The sequence below is a fragment of the Mesoplodon bidens genome, assembly GCF_964165515.1.
Source record: "Mesoplodon bidens genome assembly, chromosome: 3".
Lineage (NCBI taxonomy): Eukaryota > Metazoa > Chordata > Mammalia > Artiodactyla > Ziphiidae > Mesoplodon > Mesoplodon bidens.
In genome coordinates this window covers 166,644,887-166,661,722 of record NC_138178.1, presented here as the reverse complement: position 1 = coordinate 166,661,722, position 16,836 = coordinate 166,644,887, and the positions used below count along the sequence as shown (strand labels likewise).

General features: G+C 36.2%; 1 protein-coding gene across 4 annotated transcripts in view; it reads right to left on the bottom strand.

Moving 5' to 3' along the window:
- Positions 1 to 2,181: 2,181 nt before the first annotated feature.
- The window catches only part of CPSF2 (cleavage and polyadenylation specific factor 2), a 31,168-nt gene continuing 16,513 nt past the window's right edge, over positions 2,182 to 16,836 (bottom strand). For 2 of the 4 annotated variants that reach the window (XM_081230035.1, XM_081230036.1), the window contains exons 9-15: positions 11,933 to 12,033; positions 11,076 to 11,276; positions 9,076 to 9,228; positions 8,092 to 8,317; positions 6,672 to 6,971; positions 5,325 to 5,459; positions 2,184 to 4,923 (exon numbers count right to left, since the gene is read on the bottom strand). In XM_081230035.1, the coding sequence (XP_081086161.1) occupies positions 4,831 to 4,923; positions 5,325 to 5,459; positions 6,672 to 6,971; positions 8,092 to 8,317; positions 9,076 to 9,228; positions 11,076 to 11,276; positions 11,933 to 12,033 (1,209 nt within the window). In that variant the 3' untranslated portion in view covers positions 2,184 to 4,830. Of the gene's footprint in view, positions 4,924 to 5,324; positions 5,460 to 6,671; positions 6,972 to 8,091; positions 8,318 to 9,075; positions 9,229 to 11,075; positions 11,277 to 11,932; positions 12,034 to 16,836 lie in introns of all 4 variants that reach the window. The other 2 variants (XM_081230037.1, XM_081230034.1) reach the window with 2 other exon arrangements.

Sequence of the window (16,836 nt, the reverse complement as noted above, 5' to 3'; positions counted from 1 at the left end):
ATACAATAAATTGGATATTGAACATTAAAATAACTTCAGAAAGTGATATAGTACGTCCTTATGAATCCTTTGTGTATTCTCTGCTTGAAGCTATCACTCAGTATCAAATGTGTGAGTAGAATCCATGGAATTCCATTAACAATTTCACAAAAGAAGCACATACACTTTCGGTTCTCTTCAACTACAATGAGGAGAGATTTAACACTCTCCAAACTCCTATTTTGCTCCTCGAAATCACATTTTGACTTCAAGGACTAAAATGAAACGGGCTTGAGTAGTGAAGGAAAAAGCACCAAAAAAATAGAGCTGTGTGGGAATGGGGCGGGGGCAGGGAGGAGGGGGGACCAAGAGGAGAGAGAAGCCAAGATACCCTCACTTCCAGCAAAGTCCTGGGTTTTTACTGTGACAATTTTGGGTATTTTCTCACAAACACAATTCACGTGGTTAGAGTGAGAGAAAAGCAAAAGAAGAAGGAAAAAAACCTTTCCTTGATCCCCGCCCAGGTAGGCAGATCTGAAGATTCCTTCTCTAGTTCGCACTGCGTCGTCACTTAGCCATCCACTCTGTAGTTACCAAATGGCTGAATAAAGAAGGGGTTAGGGGTGGCAGAGAACAACCACCACACAAACAAACAAGCAAACAATCAACCTCTCAATCACTGAATTACTAACCACTATTTACACCCTTTGACTTACATGGTAATGAGTTCATCAATATTTAAAGGACAATAACCGTGTGATAAAACTCTAGAACCTTAAAGCCAAAGAAAAGTACAGAAGGTGACATTTACCTTTTCTCTCCCCGCCCTCCCCACCTTCACTGGCCATCACACAGAATGGAAGCAGTCTCTCTCTCAGCAGGCTGTTGTCCTAATAACAGCTGCCAGATGCTGTTCTTAGAGCAGATAAACTGAACATATTCCCCCTAAGCAAAGTGAAAATAACTAAGAAAGCGGAGCAGCACAGCAGTGCAAGGAAAAAGGTAGTTGAAATGTACAGCTTAAAATCTCAGAATGTTATGCCTGAGAGGAACTGCAGAACTCATGTAGTTCAACATACTTATTTTAGTATCGAATCAATGGATTCTACAAGGATTCTAGATTCATTCAATATAAAGTGAACGGACTCTATGAAGGCTAGGTTCCAATTCCAACTCTGTCTCTGACCAGCTATCTGACTCAAGCCAAACCCTTACCTCCCATAGGCCCATTCATTCAATACTAAAATAAACATGTTGAACTAGATGAATTCTATAGTCCCTCTTAGCCATAACATTCTAAGATTTTAAGCTCTAAATTTCAAGTACTTTTTTTTTTCCTAATAAAAGTGAGTGGCCTTTTTACAGAAATTGATAAACTGATTCTAAAATTCATATGAAAATGCTAGGGAAACAGAACAGCCTAAACAATCTTGAAAGAGAAAGTTGGAGGATGTACACTTGCCAATTTCAAAATTTAATACATAGTTACAGTATTCAAAACAATACTGGCATAAGGATAGATGTATACATCGGTGAGATAGAACTGAGAATCTAAGAACAAAGTCATATACTCATGGGCAACTGATTTTCAACAAAGGCGGCAAGAAAATTTGATGAGGAAATAGTTTTTTCAACAAACGATGCTGGGGCTACTGGATATCTAAATGCAAAAGAATGAAATCAGACCCCTACCTCACATCATACATAAAAGTTAACTCACAATGGATCAAAGACTTAAATGTAAGAACTATATTAAACCATAAAGCTCTCAGGAAAAAAAATAGGTATAAATCTTTGTGATACGGGATGAAGCAATGGGTTTTTAAGATATGACACCAATAGCACAAGGGACCAAAGAATAAAACAGATAAATTAAGACTTCATCAAAATTAAAAACTTCTGTGTTTCAAAGGAGACTATCAAGGTAGTGAAAAAACAAACAGAATGGGAAAAAATATTTGCAAATCATACACATGATAAGGATTTAGTATCCACAGAGTATAAAAAACTCTTTAACTCAACAATAAAAAGATAAATGACCCAATTTAAAAATAGGCAAAGGATCCGAACAGACATTTGTCCGAAGAAGATATACAAACAGCCAATAAGTACAGAAAAGCTCAAAATCATCAGTCATTAGAGAAATGCAAATCGAAACCACAATGAGATACTTCTTCACACACACTAAAATGGCTAAAATAAAAAAGATGGTGAGTAACCAGTGTTGCCGAGGATATAGGAATGTAAAATGGTGCAGTCACTTTGGAAAACAGTCTGGCAATTTCCCAAAAGGTTACACAGAGTTACCATATGATCCAGCAGTTCTACTCTTAACGTGTATGCCCCCCCAAATTGAAAACATATGCCCATACAAAAAACCTGTACACAAATGTTCATAACAGCATTATTCATAATAGCCAAACAGTGGAAACAAACCAAATGTCTCTCAACTGATGAGTGGATAAACAAAATGCAGTATATCCATATGGAATATTATTCAGCCATAAAAAGAATACTGATACATGCTACAGCATCGATGAATCTTAAAAGTTATGCTAAGTGAAAGAAGTCAGACACAAAAGGCCACATACTGTATGATTCCATTTTTATGAACTGTCCAGAATAGGTAAATTCATAGAGACAGAAGATAGATTAATGCTTGCCTGGGGCTGAGAATGGGGAGTGACTGCTAACGGGTACGGAGTTTCTTTTCGGGGTGATGAAGTGTTCTGGAATTAGATGGTGGTAATGGTTGCACAACTCTGTAAATATACTAAAAAAAATAATAATAAATGTAACTTTAAAAGAGTGAACTTTAAAAGTATGTGAATCGTATCTCAATTTTTTTTAAAAGGCAAAGGCCCTCCTTAGAAAATTGATTTTCTCACTTCTGTTTCAGGCCACCTACTGGTTCATGAAAATACAGAAAGTTTGCAATGATACTTGACATTTATAATCCCACTGCCACAAATATTACAACAAAATTTCTTTTTAACCAAATTATAGATATCAGTTGATGGTCCATTGTATTTATTTTGCCTCTGAACAATGACGATCTGAAAGTGCCTCGAGTTCATCATTTACCTCAGAGTCCTTTTTAAAATTTATATTTTTCTTAAGTAACTGAGACTAAACAAATGCCTTCATTTTTGAAATTTTAGTAATACTGTCATCTAGAAACAGGTAAAAATATTGCTCCTGCATTGACATTAGTTAGCACAGCCATCTTCAAGCAGTACTTTAAAATTTAATTCCTGTTCATAGGACAATAAAAACGCTAGGCAAGAGACCATTTTTCAATATCACTATCGCAATGTAATATGTATAACCAGATGCTTTAAGCCATGAAACAAATGCAGACTTTCTTTTCCCTGGAATATAAATAGGATTCTAGGCTTACTCTATTCAGTAGTAAGAGTTTAAGTGATTTTTTTTTTCAAAGCTCTGCAAAGAAGACATACCCTTTATCTTCATCGTCTGTAACGTGTTTTCTGTGTCTGGTTTTCAGTACCAGAAGGCTGTAAACTTTGCATTAGCAATTTAACTCACAATAAAAGCTTTCTAAGCATTTGAAATAGAGTGAAATATTAATTCTTGTCTAATATCACTGGGTTGTATTATACATAGAGCCATATAAGTTAAACAAGAAATCTGACCCTTCTAAAAAATGCTTAAGTGTAAAGAGGAGGGTTTAAATAAGAAATAAACATCAAGGTCTGTAATGATTAAGCTACATTCTAAAAAAGCACCCACAGATTACAATAGGGTGGCATGACTTTCATTTTTAAGTTCAATGAGAACTGCATACACTGTTTTTACTCTTAAACTCAAGCGGTTTATACTGTATCAGGGCTGGTAGCCCCAAGAAAGACACGAACATAGAATGGATGGCCTTATCCAACTTCAGTATTATTTCTGTAGTAATGGGTATAAAATCCAACCACTGCTTGGGCAAGCTTAGGAGAAAGCAAGCCTAAGAGATGAAGACCTTTACACCTTTTAATTATACTGCTACCTTATAAAAATGTGAGGTTCAACATTTGTTTCCCTAAAAGCAAAGCACAAAACAGTCTCCAGTACAGTAACCTAGCTGATAGTTAAGATGTGTTTAAAATGTATGCAGGACCTTTAAGACTAGAACACGTCAAGTTTTTCTGAATTATGTATATTCAAATGATGGTGTTATAATTCAAGCTGAACAACAACAACAACAAAATCTTGATAGAACAGGAAATGGGAGAAATAAAAACTGGTTTCTGAACCAAATGTGTACCATCTCACAGTAGAGTGAATCACTGGGAAACGTAGGCATGGAGTAGATAAGCTCCCTGTGATGAAAACTGCATACAGGAATTCAAAAGAATTACAGCACACACTCTTTGTTTTTTTGTTTTTTAAATACATAGGCTCAAAAAACTGTTTTATCAGGGTTTTTTTTATAGCGCATCTTTTTAAGATAAATTCTCATTTTTCATTCCAGAAAATGTAAGAAACAGTTTGCAAGAATTCATGCAAACATGTTTCTCTAAGGCCATGAACTGGTTTGCTAAGTTGCATTGTTTTATTCAAGTAACAAGCCCTTCTAGAATAAGGGGTCTCTAAAGGAAGCCAATCACCTTCAACTCCAGGGCCTGCACACTTGTAAGGATCTCTCACTCTGAAAGCCAAAAGGCAGCATGCTCATTTGAGCATTAGCAATATGGTTTCTATTTACATTTTTAAAAATCTAATGCATGTTAAGTTTTTCTGGCAGATTCTTTTTGTATCTTACAAAACAAAAAAGCAAAAGCTTAGAGTAAGAATCCTTTTTTCTTAGAAAGGTCAAACAGATACTTCTTGACATCATGTCCTTTACACAATGGCATACTGTTCATATAAAAGGTCTCTTATCCTATAAAAATCTTGACAAAGGCAGCCTTCTAATCCAATGCGTCCAGTTTCCGTCTAGAAACCAAGTAAAAAAAATAAGTTATTTAGCAGACTTTCTATCCATTAATATGCAGACATAATAACCAAAATATATCAACTAGGTTGCTCTATGATTGATTAGGAAATGGACTGCTCTGATTCACAGAATATGGATATGATATTCAAGCCATGAATTTTACATAGACACACAAATGTCACAGGATTCAAATAATAAAAATTTACAATAAAATTATATATCACGTCTTTGAGAGTCACTTTTAAAAGCCGTCAAGGTCATCACTATAAATGTGATGTCTTCACTATAAATTACTGATCTCCGGTTTGTAAAATTAATTCAATCCAAGAATTACAGAATTCAAAATAACTAAACATCACGAGCATTTGTTCAATTCAGCCCTTCTTAAAAACACACTTACTCTACGGACTGCTACTTGATTGTTGCAAACGAGTACACCTCCTACGAACTCAGCTTGGATCCCCTCCCTTAAAAGGACTTGTTTGAAGTCCGACAGTCTTGGTTCATTCATAAAAACGGACTGATGTCCAGGAACCTTAGATAAGGTTAAAGGGGAAAGAAGAACTTCAAATAAAACACCAGACACACAGTTGTACTGAATAAAGTGAAATAACACATGATCTCTAAGATATTTCCTATTATCCCCTGAATTCCTTTGACACATCATTTCAAGATTATAAATCACACTCCAAGCTGTTAGTCTGAATTTTAGCTCATTATTTTACATTACAAAGCCCTTCAAATTTTCTGAATGTTTCACAATCAATTTTATTAGTCGTGCCTCATAATAACAGAAAGCCGTTTGATAATGTTATGCTCTTCACTCCCCCACTTGGCTAAGGGGGTCAACTAGAGTGCAAGTAGGCAGAACTGAACAAAAAATTCATTTTCCAGATCCCAGTCCTTTGTATACAGTTCAGAGGATAATTCTCCCCTGATCCCACTTCCACTTTCCTTCCTCCCTCACAGTGAATGCGTGGGTTTTAGAATCAGAAAGGCAAGCGGTTCAACCTAATGCCGCTGCTTTGAATATATTCTCTAGCCAGAGGACATACGCTTTGAAGTTGCTTTGAAGAGTGCCAGCTTTAGCACAGAGAGAAGAAAGTTCCTAATTCCTCCCCACAATTTTGTTGTACTTGAAGGGAATCCAATGACAGAGGCCGTCTCTCCATTCTTTATTGCACAGAAGGGCCAAAGACATCACTTGACAGTCGTGTCAGACTCTCATAATATAGTTTTGATATTGCTATAAGTTAATTACCTGAAAGCTCTGCCAGTTAACTAGCTCTCTCTTGAGAACATGTAAATAAAATACTAGACTAAAACTATACCTATAGGAAATAAATGATTTCTAACTGTATCAAAACCAAAAGTGGCTAAGTTGAATCAATAACACACAAAAATGGAGTACGAGAGTATGACATTCTTAGAGAATTATAAATCTCCTGACCGGAAGCAGGTAGATGACCCTCACAATCATCAAAGTTAATATTTAAAAATCTATACTGAAAAACAAATCATGAAACAATTATGTATCTTATAAGAAGATCTGCTAAAGGTTTCCTTACAATCGTCATCATTCTCCAGCCATAGAGGACATACGCACGCACACTGAGACATATCTTGAGTAATTTTTTTAAAACTCCAAAATGAGCCTATATATGACATATTTTAAATGGTTAAAAACATTTAAAAAAACATTCAAAGGATGACAAATTAAAGGAGAGAAGCAGCACATGCTTTTTACCTCATGAGGTGGTAAGGGTTCCAAAGTAGGAATGATCTCACTTTCTTCACCTGTTTCTTTCTCATCATCTCCAAACAGACTTTTCATGGCCTTCTGCTGTGCTATAACGCTAGAATCTGAAGGAGCGTCCACTTGCATTTCTGAGTCTTCTCCGTCATCCTTTAGTTCTCCTTCTTCTAAAATAACTCCTGTGTCCACTTTGGAAACTCTCATGTCTAAGACACCATCTATCCAAGCTAATTCAGCATCTTTTGCCTTACAAAACTGAAGGGAGCTGACAAGTGAATCTTTTAATCTCACCTAGATATGATGCAAAGGGAAGGGAGAGAAATAAAGCCCAAAGGGTATAACTTAACAATTAAATATGATCTATTATCATTTTCTAACTCTAGTACTGTGTATTAAAATTTGAAAATCTTTCATTCATCTGATCTTCACTGTCACTGGTAATGACCTAATGGCCTGTAAAATCATAGGGCCCCTGTCTACTTTCTTAAGGTTCTTAACCTTGACTGTACATTGGGACCACACGGAAAGTTTGTTTTTTTTTTTAACATTAATGCCAGGGTCCCACCTCCAGTGATTCTAATATAACTGGTGAGACTAAGGCCAGAACATTGAGCCCCTTGACTCCCTCAAAGCTCTCCAGATGTGTAGCCGGGGTGGAGAACCACTGATCAGTCTCATCCCCTAGGACCTGATGCTACTTCAGGAGTGCTGAATGGCTTAGGGTTTCCTCAATATACCACGCAGTTTCACACCTCCATATTCCTGGAACGCTGCTTCCTCTTGTTCTGCCCAGAATGACGCTGCTGCCTGGTGAATTCCAATCCATTTTTTCCAAACAAATATAGACATCACTCTTGCCTTACCTGATACCATCACCCACTACCAGATATGAGTTAATCAAGCCCTCCTCTGTGCCATTCCTATTTTCTATACCTGTCTCCATTTTTTTCAATTAGGAATAGAACCTTAACATTTGTGAATTTTTAGAAAACTTCTGAATTCCTAAACACTCCCCACTCCCCTCACCTCTATACTTTCACAAATGTTGTTCCCTCTGCCTGGAACACTTTTTCTCCCTCTCTTTACCACTCTATATACCACCCTGACAACCCATCTAAATAGCCGTCGGGATTCAGCCTAGTTATCCCTTCCTCCGGGAAACTGTTTCTAAACCTCCCAAATTTGGGTTGGAATCTCCCTCTTTATACTCTCATAGCATCCTGTACTTCCTCTATCAGAGGTATAACAGTATGATAAATGCTATTTCCTTGTTACAAGCCCCACAGACTATAAAATCTCCTAGGACAAGGGACCACATTTGTTTCACTCACCACTGTATTCCTAATCTATCTGTCCTAATCTGCAACAAAAAGTACTTATTTCTATGTGGCTCAAATGCCAGCATACTTACCTGGTAGATATGAGTTTCACTAGTGGCATCGACTGTTTCATGTAGCTTTGGCATGTACACTTTAATATCTTTCCCACCAAACCCACGGCAGCACTCTGCAAGATCCTGACTGGCCTCTGGTGGTCCATGGACAATGATCAACTGTCGTGGTTTCATCTGATTGATGATTTTTTTAATGGAATCCCCATCAGAGCGTCCTTCATAGTCTATGTAAGTAACCCTGGCTCTGTAATTAGATGATTATTCAAGCTTACTTTTCTTGTAAGTTAATTCTAAAATTAGGTTTTTAATGGCTTTTATCATCAGGAAAGAAATGTATCAATATATAGAATGAGGATTTGAGGAATACACGTGTTATATTGTTAGTATGTATTATTGAGCTCTTAGCCATACCCAAGAACGTATACTAGATGATACCACTAGACAAAAAGCCACTTTGCTCTGATAACTTTAAAAAATATATTCCAAAATGACCATTTACTGGTGTTAACTGCACTAAACAGGGAAAAAAAGGGTCACAATTTTTTAAGGCACAATGGTTATTTTTAAGGCACAGTGGTTATTTTTAAGACACAGTGGTATTTTTAAGACTGCTATTTTTAAGATGTTAATGCACTCGCAGAAATGTTTGAGTCAAGGAGTTTATTTTATTAAACAAGCGTTTAGAAAAATTAAACTTGGAATTATACAAGCTCACCTGCTACTAGACTTACTAGAAAGACCAGAAAGAATGTTTTTTCACATACATGTACAATTTAAAGTTTAACCCCCTCCTCACCACCAATTCATTTTGGCACTCAAATATCATTAATGAAGGGGAAAAAACCACCATACTTCACAAGAAGAAAAAAATTAAATTTTAAAGGCACAAACTTACTAGAGGATATTCAGAAATCTCACTTTTGAAACAATGTAAATTATGTGATTCAAGCGCTTGAAATTTTACCTCGTAATCTATGCTCAAAATGCAACAAGAGCACTTACTTTATTTCTATAGATTCTGTTGTAGAAATACACTTAGTAGGAACATCAGATAAATCCTGATCCATGGGTTCATCTCCATTTGTCAGGCCAGACTCTAATTTGTTTTTTTCTTCTTCAGTAGCTTGAAGTTCTGGCACTAAGAAATCCTCTGGTCTAAATAAAAAGTCTCTAATTAGAAGTAGCAACAAGCAAGCCGATATTATTTAATACATACAACTAATTAGTAGATGGCATAATTTTTAGACTCCTCACATATAACAAGATTCAAATACACATTTGATCCAAAGTCAGTGCAACTTCACAATATCAATTATCAGATGACTGCATATATTATGTTCTTCATGACCATCAAGGAGTACACTTTAAAACACACCACGTGGGTGAGTGAAAAGGCCCTACCTAGACACGTCATTAGAACACCTTAGTGGCTATCCTAAGTATTCTTGCAACCCGACCCTGCATTTGTTTCAGTGATTCTTTTTCTCAATGTCTGTGGTTTCTCTTGTCAATTTCCAATCCTTATAAATCTCAGATCTCCTTTGGTTTCCTTAAGACACCCACATGATTCCTTCCCTGCCCGATGAAAGCAGATGACTCTCCATTTTTGCACATTACAGAGAAACCTGAGACACAAAATCGTTAGCTCCCTCAAAAGCCTTCATCTTTATTTCAACAAACTACTAGCACAGCTATTTTCCAATATCAGAGAGAGTTCTACATTAAAATTAAGAAGCAAACTTTTTTTTAATGTTCTCTCTAATCTCTGTATTTATCTTGCCCTACCCCCAACGCCCCTCACACTCCTGAGAATCCAGGCCTCTGTCACCCAACATCTAGATTGCTGCAGGAGCCCAACAGCTCCAACTGTAATCCGCATAACAACTGTAGTAGCAACCACTTAAAGTGCATTTACTATGAGTCAGGTTCTATGCTAAGTGCCTTAAAAAGCCTAACCTCATCGTATTCTTACCCCCATTTTTCAGATAAGAAAACTGAAGCTAAAGAGCACTGTCCATCTGATAAACAGATTGGCCATTAATTAAGGGAAATGGTAAGCAAACTCACCAATACGGTTTAGATGGTTTGTTTTTCTCCCTACTATTTTAGAGGGCCAAGTAAACAGTAGAATTTTCCTAATTAAATTCAAGGATGACCTAAGACCATATGCTCAAGATATTTACAAAGAAAGTAAAAGAGAGGGAACTAACTGTGTTGCGGTGGCAAGGGAGAGACAGGGAAGTTTTCCAGTGGTTTGTGAGGTCAGATTCAGCAGCCTGAAAGCTTGGGATGGGAAGGTAGAACCAGGCTGAAGGAAGAACATGGGTAAAGGCATGACATGAAAAAGCTGAGCAGGGGGAAACTGAGAGAAGGCTGGAACCACCAGAGTGGAGAACACACACTGCTGTAAGAGAAATATAGAGAAATATAATAGAAAAGTAGGGAGAAACCAAATTGTGAAAGACGGCGTGCATTATGCTAAAAGGCAGTTGACATTTACTGATCTTTATTCAGGACAGTAGTGTGGTTAGAATGTGTGATTTCAGTTGTTTTTCTAATAGTGGGTATAGATTTGGTAGATTTTCTATGGTTCCACTCACACTATCTCCTATTCCTCTTGTAACTAAAACATGTGTGCAACACTACTTGAGACATAACCCATTTCCCAAACTTAACATAACCTTAGCCATCAAAATTCTTCCTACCATACGTCTTTCTCCAATGCACATCCTTTACCTCTTTTTAAGTGGGGAGGGCGTGAAAGAGTCTTGATCATTGTTTTAAACATTTCACATACCTAAGTAATAAAACTACCAGTTTTCCTTTATTATTAACTCTCTGTATGTTCCTCAACCTTTCTATTTTTACATTTCAAACTACAAGCTGAGATACTCAGAAACTAAGTACATGATGACCAGAAAGACCAAATTCTTTGAGCTAAAATGACAATACAGTTACTACCTCCAATCTGTAAGAAAGAAAAACCTGTTTTGCTCACATACTTGATAATTTCTCCATATTCATCCCATTTAATTCTTTCTTCTGGGGCAGGAAACATAGGATAAGACTTTTTAGCCTGTTTGAAGAAACTTCCTTTACGACTACCTTCACCTTTCATCATCAGGTCATGCTTAGTCTTATGAGCTGATGGCTGGTCAATATCTTCCTCAACATCACTCTCATCACTGGAATCTATGTCTGCCCTAAAGGAGTTTGGGAAAAGATAAAGGTCATAAAGTCGCCAAAAGACTTTTAATTTTTATAAAATTATTAATAAATTAACATTCACTATTAATTCAGTGATACTGATAATATTATTGGATTGATATTTTGTGAAATATAGCATTAACTGCCAGTTAATAAATACATATTAACATTAGCACTGAAAGGATTTAGTATTCTAGCACCACTGGAAAGATGTAATAAACGTAATAAAGTCAAAAGAAAATTTAAATATTTTCAATTAGGGCTTCCCTGGTGGCGCAGTGGTTAAGAGTCTGCCTGCCAATGCAGGGGACACGGGTTCGAGCCCTGGTCTGGGAAGATCCCACATGCCGCGGAGCAACTAAGCCCGTGAGCCACAACTACTGAGCCTGCGCGTCTGGAGCCTGTGCTCCACAATGGGAGAGGCCGTGACAGTGAGAGGCCCGCGCACCGCGATGAAGAGTGGCCTCCACTCGCTGCAACTGGAGAAAGCCCTCGCACAGAAACGAAGACCCAACACAGCCAAAAATAAATAAATAAATTTAAAAAAAAGAAAACTCTTTAAAAAATATATATTTTCAATTAAACGTTTTTGTCTAGAAATAAGTTATCAAATTATTTACATAAACTTCTAATCTGTCTGAAAACAACTTACTCTTTTGACTGTTCAAGTTTTTTGGCAGCTTCTTTCTTTAGTTTCTCTTTTTCCAAGTATTCTTCAAGTTCTTTCCCTTCAAGTTTCACACGTTTCCTCAACTACAGAAAAAGAGCAGATGAAAGGAAATATCAATATTAGGGGGTTAAGGCAGTGGGGTGTGAGATACGTCACATCTCTAAATTGATTCATCATCTTTAAACTAAATTTTCCTCTGAAATTACTTAGGTTTCCATTATGTGCAATTACAGATCCTATTTAGATTAGTACTAAAATTGAGCTGTCACATTGCCAGGATGGGTTTACTTTAAATCAAACTGGCTAAAAATCACCAATCAGGCAAAGAAAATTCAGAGAAGTATTTTTATAATTTGGTGTAGGTGAGACCTACACATGATATAAAACCCAAAAGAAAACGTGAATAAATATGGTGACAGGGAAAAAAAAAATTCTGACATTTTAAATCTCAAGAAATTTAAAGAAACTGAGAAAATTATTTGCAGCACTATTTGACTATCAGAAGCTACTCTGTCCTAGGAGCTCTTCCAAATCAGTTAAGAAAAAGATCAAAAAAGGACAAAATGATATACAAGCAATTTATAAAATAAGAAAAATAACTAATAGCCAAAAAAAGATATATAACTTTACTAATGATTTATGAAAAATTATTAAATGTAATACCATCTTTTAATTTATGAAATTGGCAATGCTAATTACTAATGGGGAAAGGGTACTTTCATCCGCTCTGGGAAAATTAGTGCAACTATGATAGAAGGCAGTTTGTCAACATCTAAAACTAAAAATGTGCTTGTCGTTTAAGACAGCATTTCTACTTCTAGGAATTTATCCTACTGAAATGATCACACAAACCTGAAGAAAAAAAGTACATGGCAGCAATGTTTGTAATAGTAAAAAACTGGACATAACTTTAAAATCCATCAACATGGAATGATTAAATCAGTAGTTCCCAAACTTTTTGATCTCTTTTAGACTCTTAAAAATTACTGAGGGCTTCCCTGGTGGCGCAGTGGTTGAGAAACTGCCTGCTAATGCAGGGGACACGGGTTCAAGCCCTGGTCCGGGAAGATCCCACATGCCGCGGAGCAACTAGGCCCGTGAGCCACAACTACTGAGCCTGCGCGTCTGGAGTCTGTGCTCCGCAACAAGAGAGGCCGCGATAGTGAGAGGCCCGCGCACCGCGATGAAGAGTGGCCCCCGCCTGCCGCAACTACAGAAAGCCATCGTACAGAAACGAAGACCTAACACAGCCAAAAATAAATAAATAAATAAATAAAAATTTTTTAAAAGTGTTAAAAAAAATTACTGAGAACCTCAAAGAATTTTTGGGTTTTGTGGGTTATATTTATTAATATTCACCATATCAGAAATTAAAACAGAGATTTAAAAAATATTTATCTTTTCATTAAAAAGTAATAAAACCATTCATTACATGTTAACATTAACATCATTTTTTACAAAAGATAATTATATTTTCCAAAGCAAAAAAAATTAGTAAGATGTATGGCATTATTTTACATTTCTGCAAGTCTCTTTAATATCTAGCTCAATAGAAGACAGCTGGATTCTCACATCTGCTTCTGCATTCAATCTCTTGCAATATATTGTTTTGGTTAAAGTATATGAAGAAAATCCAGCCTCACAAAGATGAATAGTTGGAAAAAATTTTTAAATAGCCTTTTCATGAATATTCTTCTTTGATATCACATTAAAACTCAGAAAGTGGTAGTTTCTTAAAGGTTAGCTGTAATGTGGAATCTGTAACCATACCGATAACTTTTGTACTCTGTTACTAAAATTTACTGATTTATCTTACACTTTGACTGGATCTTTTATTTGTACATTATTTTGCAACTTCATGCATTAGTTATTTGGAAAATACTAGTTCACTAAGTTACACAGATCTTACAAATATTGACAATATTTTTAAGAATTACATTTGCAAATATCACCACCAATCTCATCAGAAAAGTCTTTTAAGTTGTCAGTCTCACAGCGACGGGCGGAAGTTTTCCAAAATTCTAATTTTCACTTGAAAGTTTCAATTTTATCAGATTGAGGCAAGAAATGTTGTCAATTGTTTTCCTTAGATCCACAAGCTCAATTATTTATTTTTGGGAAAATATTTGCCAAATAGCCAAGTCTGAATAACTATGTCATTACTTCAAGTAAAACCAGTGTTTCAGGAAAAAAAAAGTGGCTAGTTTAACTCAACAACTCAAACAATTACACAAGTGGTTTTCTTCAGGACAAACATCATATTTCAGTATGCAACACAAGTGCTTTTGTATATTTCGCATCTTGGCACTCAGATTATTAAAAAAATTTTTACTAAAAGGATTTAATTAAGTTAATAACTTTTACTGCTTCATCAAGGACACTCTTAAGTGAAACTGACTTTTTTGAACTACAAGTGTGTGGTAATGAAAAATGCAGTGATTAATACAGTTTGCTGCCACTGCAACTACAGTGGTAGTGTGTGGTAATGAAAAATGCAGTGATTAATACAGTTTGCTGCCACTGCCCTGATTTATGCTAAGGCACCAGCACTTTACCCACCATTGCTTTCACTCATCAATATAAACGCAGACACAGTAAAAGGCAAATAACATCTTAATATTATCATGAAAAACAGTCTGTGGACTCCATAAAAGTATCTCAGGTAGTCCCCAGGGGTCCTTACACCATACTTTTGGGAAACACTGGATTAAATAATCAAAGTACGGACACATAATGTATTACTAAAGAATTATTAAAAAGAATTCATTCACTTATTCAAAAACATTTGAAAGTTTATTAATACCAAGTATTAAATAAAGTAAATCTGTATCTACTTTCACTGTTCGAAAATATGTGGATAATTTGGCCCCATTTCTTTTTTAAAAAAAATCATATAGATATTTGTATGTGAACAGAAAAAAAAATCTAGAACATATATGCTTCAAAAATGTCAAGTCATGACAACTAAATGCAATGTGTAATTCTGGATGGGATTCCGAACAAAAAAGGAAAGGGTTGGGCTTCCCTGGTGGCACAGTGGTTGAGCGTCCGCCTGCCGATGCAGGGGACACGGGTTCGTGCCCCGGTCCGGGAAGATCCCACATGCCGCAGAGCAGCTAGGCCCGTGACCCATGGCCGCTGAGCCTGTGCGTCTGGAGCCTGTGCTCCGCAACGGGAGAGGCCGCGACAGTGAGAGGCCTGCGTACCGCAAAAAAAAAAAAAAAAAAAAGGAAACGGTAATCATAAAGGACATTGTTGGAGCATTCACCAAAAGTCAAGTGGAGTCAGTGGATGAAATGGTAGTATCATATCGGTGCTTATTTCCTTATTTTAATGTATTATACAACAGTTTTGCAGGAGAGTCCTTGTTTCTAGGTAATACACACTGCTGTGTTTAGAGGTAATGATGGAATATCTGCAGCTTACTTACAAAAAAATGTCTAATATTGTGTCCATATGTATAAAAAGAAGTCATAAGGCAAATACCGTAAAATGCTGACAATTGGGAAATCTGGGTATGCTATTTTTTATAACTTTTCTGTTAATGTTGAAATTATTTTAAAATAAAAAGCAACAACAAAAAAATTAAACCAAAATCAAGTGTTTCTACTATATAGGATGAAAGAGTGATTTACATGTTACACCTGGCATCCCACATTTGCTTACTTGGAAATAAGTTCAATTTAGAAAAGTGTCATTATTTTCCTGTAGTACACACTCTCAGCAATTTACACAGATCTCTACCTTAACCACAAATAAACTTTGACAGAACATTTACCTCATGATTTAGTTTATGCCTGTTGCTATAATAAATTTTACTCTCCATCTTATTTTTCATTTAAGGTATCTAAAGTTAATGGCTATATTCAGAAACACATTTCTAGAATAATCAACCCTAAGATGTTTTTCCCCCTAGTCCTTCACTGTATTACCTCCAAGTAATTCCTTTTTCCTAATCAAATTTACTCCAATTCATTAATCCTTATTCATTTACTGTTTTTGCTCTTCTTAAATGAGTAAGATTTGACTCTAGAGTGATAAATGTAGATGAAAAAATACCATACATAGTAAACTCTTATCTAACATGATAAGAAATCTGGCTTATTGCCTATTCACCTATTTGGTCATTCATGAATTCAACCAACACATTTATTGAGGACCGTCAATGTACCAAGCACTGTTCTGGGTGCTAGGGATATAAAAAAACAAGATCCCTTTCTCATGGAACTTGTATTCTAGTTGGCAGTAGGAAAAGGAAGACAACAAACAAAGGAAAATATCAGATAGTAATGGGAGCTAGGAAAAATAATGTGATGGGTTGGCAACTAACTGAGTAGTAGACTGGTAGCCAGAGAAGCCCTACCTGAGGAGGTGACCTTTAAACTGAGACTTGAATGACAAGGAGTGACCAAGTGCAAAGCTGGGAAGGAACATCAGAGGCAGGAGACCCTGATGCAGTGAAGCAGTGTAGAGCATAAAGAAAATAGAATGAGATATGGTCAGAAAAGTGGGTGGAGATCAGATCAGTGGGATCTTGAAAGCCCAGGTAAGGAGTGTGAATTTTATTCAAAGAGTAGGAGGAAGCTACCTGAGGGTTTAAGCAAGGGAATGATATGAAATGATGAATTTTTAAAAGATGCCTTTAGGAGTTGTTCAATGGGTATAGAACTTTTTGCAAGATGAAAAGTTCTAGAGATCTATTGTACACCAATGTTCATGTAGTTAACACTGCTGTGCTGGACCCTTAAAAATGGTTCAGATGGTAGATTTAATGTTATGTGGCTTTACCACAATAAAATGAGAGACAGAGTGAAAGGGAAAGATATGTCTTTGGCCGCTATGAGAAGAAAGGATTAAGGGAGTATAAAAGTAAAAACAGCAAAACC